General features: G+C 38.8%; 1 protein-coding gene across 1 annotated transcript; it reads left to right on the top strand.

Moving 5' to 3' along the window:
• Nucleotides 1-404: 404 nt before the first annotated feature.
• LOC121873746 (luciferin 4-monooxygenase-like) lies at nucleotides 405-1,158 on the top strand (the record flags this gene model as incomplete). Its single annotated transcript, XM_042377449.1, has 2 exons — nucleotides 405-590; nucleotides 931-1,158. Coding segments are annotated over 2 exons (414 nt in total), but the record flags the coding sequence as incomplete, so codon positions are not given.
• Nucleotides 1,159-1,429: the final 271 nt, after the last annotated feature.

Genomic DNA, 1,429 nt, shown 5'->3' on the forward strand with positions numbered 1-1,429 from the left:
GCTCTGTAGACATGAAAGTGACATTTTGTAGCATCCTTTCCCTTCAAGATTCCTAAGTTCATGACATTATTGAAACAAAAACTTAATTCGTTGACAGTCCCAGAGGAAGACTCAATAGGACAGGTTCTAGTGGACGAGCCAGCTAAGTCATGGTCCCCTCACACCTTCCCTTATGGTCAGAACAATTCTCATTTAGAACTGTTGTAACCACAGTGATCATATCAACACAATTCTTTATAAATACGTCTTGCACTTGTTATAGATTTATCATTTAGTTCATAATAATTGTTTAAAACTCGGAAAATCATTAGTAATCACCAGTTCCTCAGTGCCATTAGGAATCTAGTGAGAGTCCCGTAAGTATTTTTTCTTTCACTAACATAAATTACATCTTACATCTCTAGATTAATACTGAGTTATCATTTCAATTGTTTGACTCTAATGCTGGCGTTGTTACACAGACTGGACGATCAATAATTAACTCCTACGGTATGACAGAGGCGTTCTCAGCAGTGACCACCGGTACACCAGACACCCTTGCCCTCCACCCTGACTCTGTGGGCAAAGTGGTGCCTTATATACAGGTTAAGGTAAGATTCTCACCTAACCTAAGGTAGTGAGGCTCATAACTAGTTTACTAATTACACTAATCAACAACAACTAAAATTATGAGATACAACTTTTATTTCTTGATATCTCTTATTGTTCCCATAACATGTATGATAATTGCTCTCAATTTTTCCAAATAGTATAAGACTATAAGATCAATGTCATTGTACTTCACTATAAATGAGCATTTGTTTCCCAGTGTGTCCAAACAGTCATACCCACACACACGCACACACGGTCACCCACACATTTACACAAAGTAAATGTATTTAATAAACTTATTTCAGTACAGTTGACGCTAAGATCACTTTCCTCACTCAGTTTGTGGATGTAAGGACCGGAAGGATGGTGGGTGAGAGACAGGAGGGGGAGGTATGTGTGCGAGGGTCAAGTATCATGCTGGGCTACGCCAACAATCCCACAGCCACAGCCTCAACTATCGACCCCTACGGCTGGCTCCACACAGGCGACGTTGACTACTATGACCAAGACAACTTCGTCTACCTCACCGGCAGGATTAAGGACCTTATTAAAGTTAAGGGATACCAGGTGAGAATTGAACTGTTAGCGTAGAACAGACTACTGTACACTTACTGCTGATTTTCTTTCCCTTTATTAGACAAGCAATCTAACAAAAACATAACGTAACAAATTTAACCTATTAACCAACCCTTACCTAACATAACATAACCTTACCAAATTTTTTCGAATCTAATCTCTTCGTAACCTCATCTCACTTAACCTTACCTAATTTAACCTAATCTAGCCTAATCTAAGTTAACCCTAAAATAGCCTTGTTAACGTAAGTTTTTATGGTAGT

Source organism: Homarus americanus, unplaced genomic scaffold (genome assembly GCF_018991925.1).
Source record: "Homarus americanus isolate GMGI-L3 unplaced genomic scaffold, GMGI_Hamer_2.0 scaffold3051, whole genome shotgun sequence".
NCBI lineage: Eukaryota > Metazoa > Arthropoda > Malacostraca > Decapoda > Nephropidae > Homarus > Homarus americanus.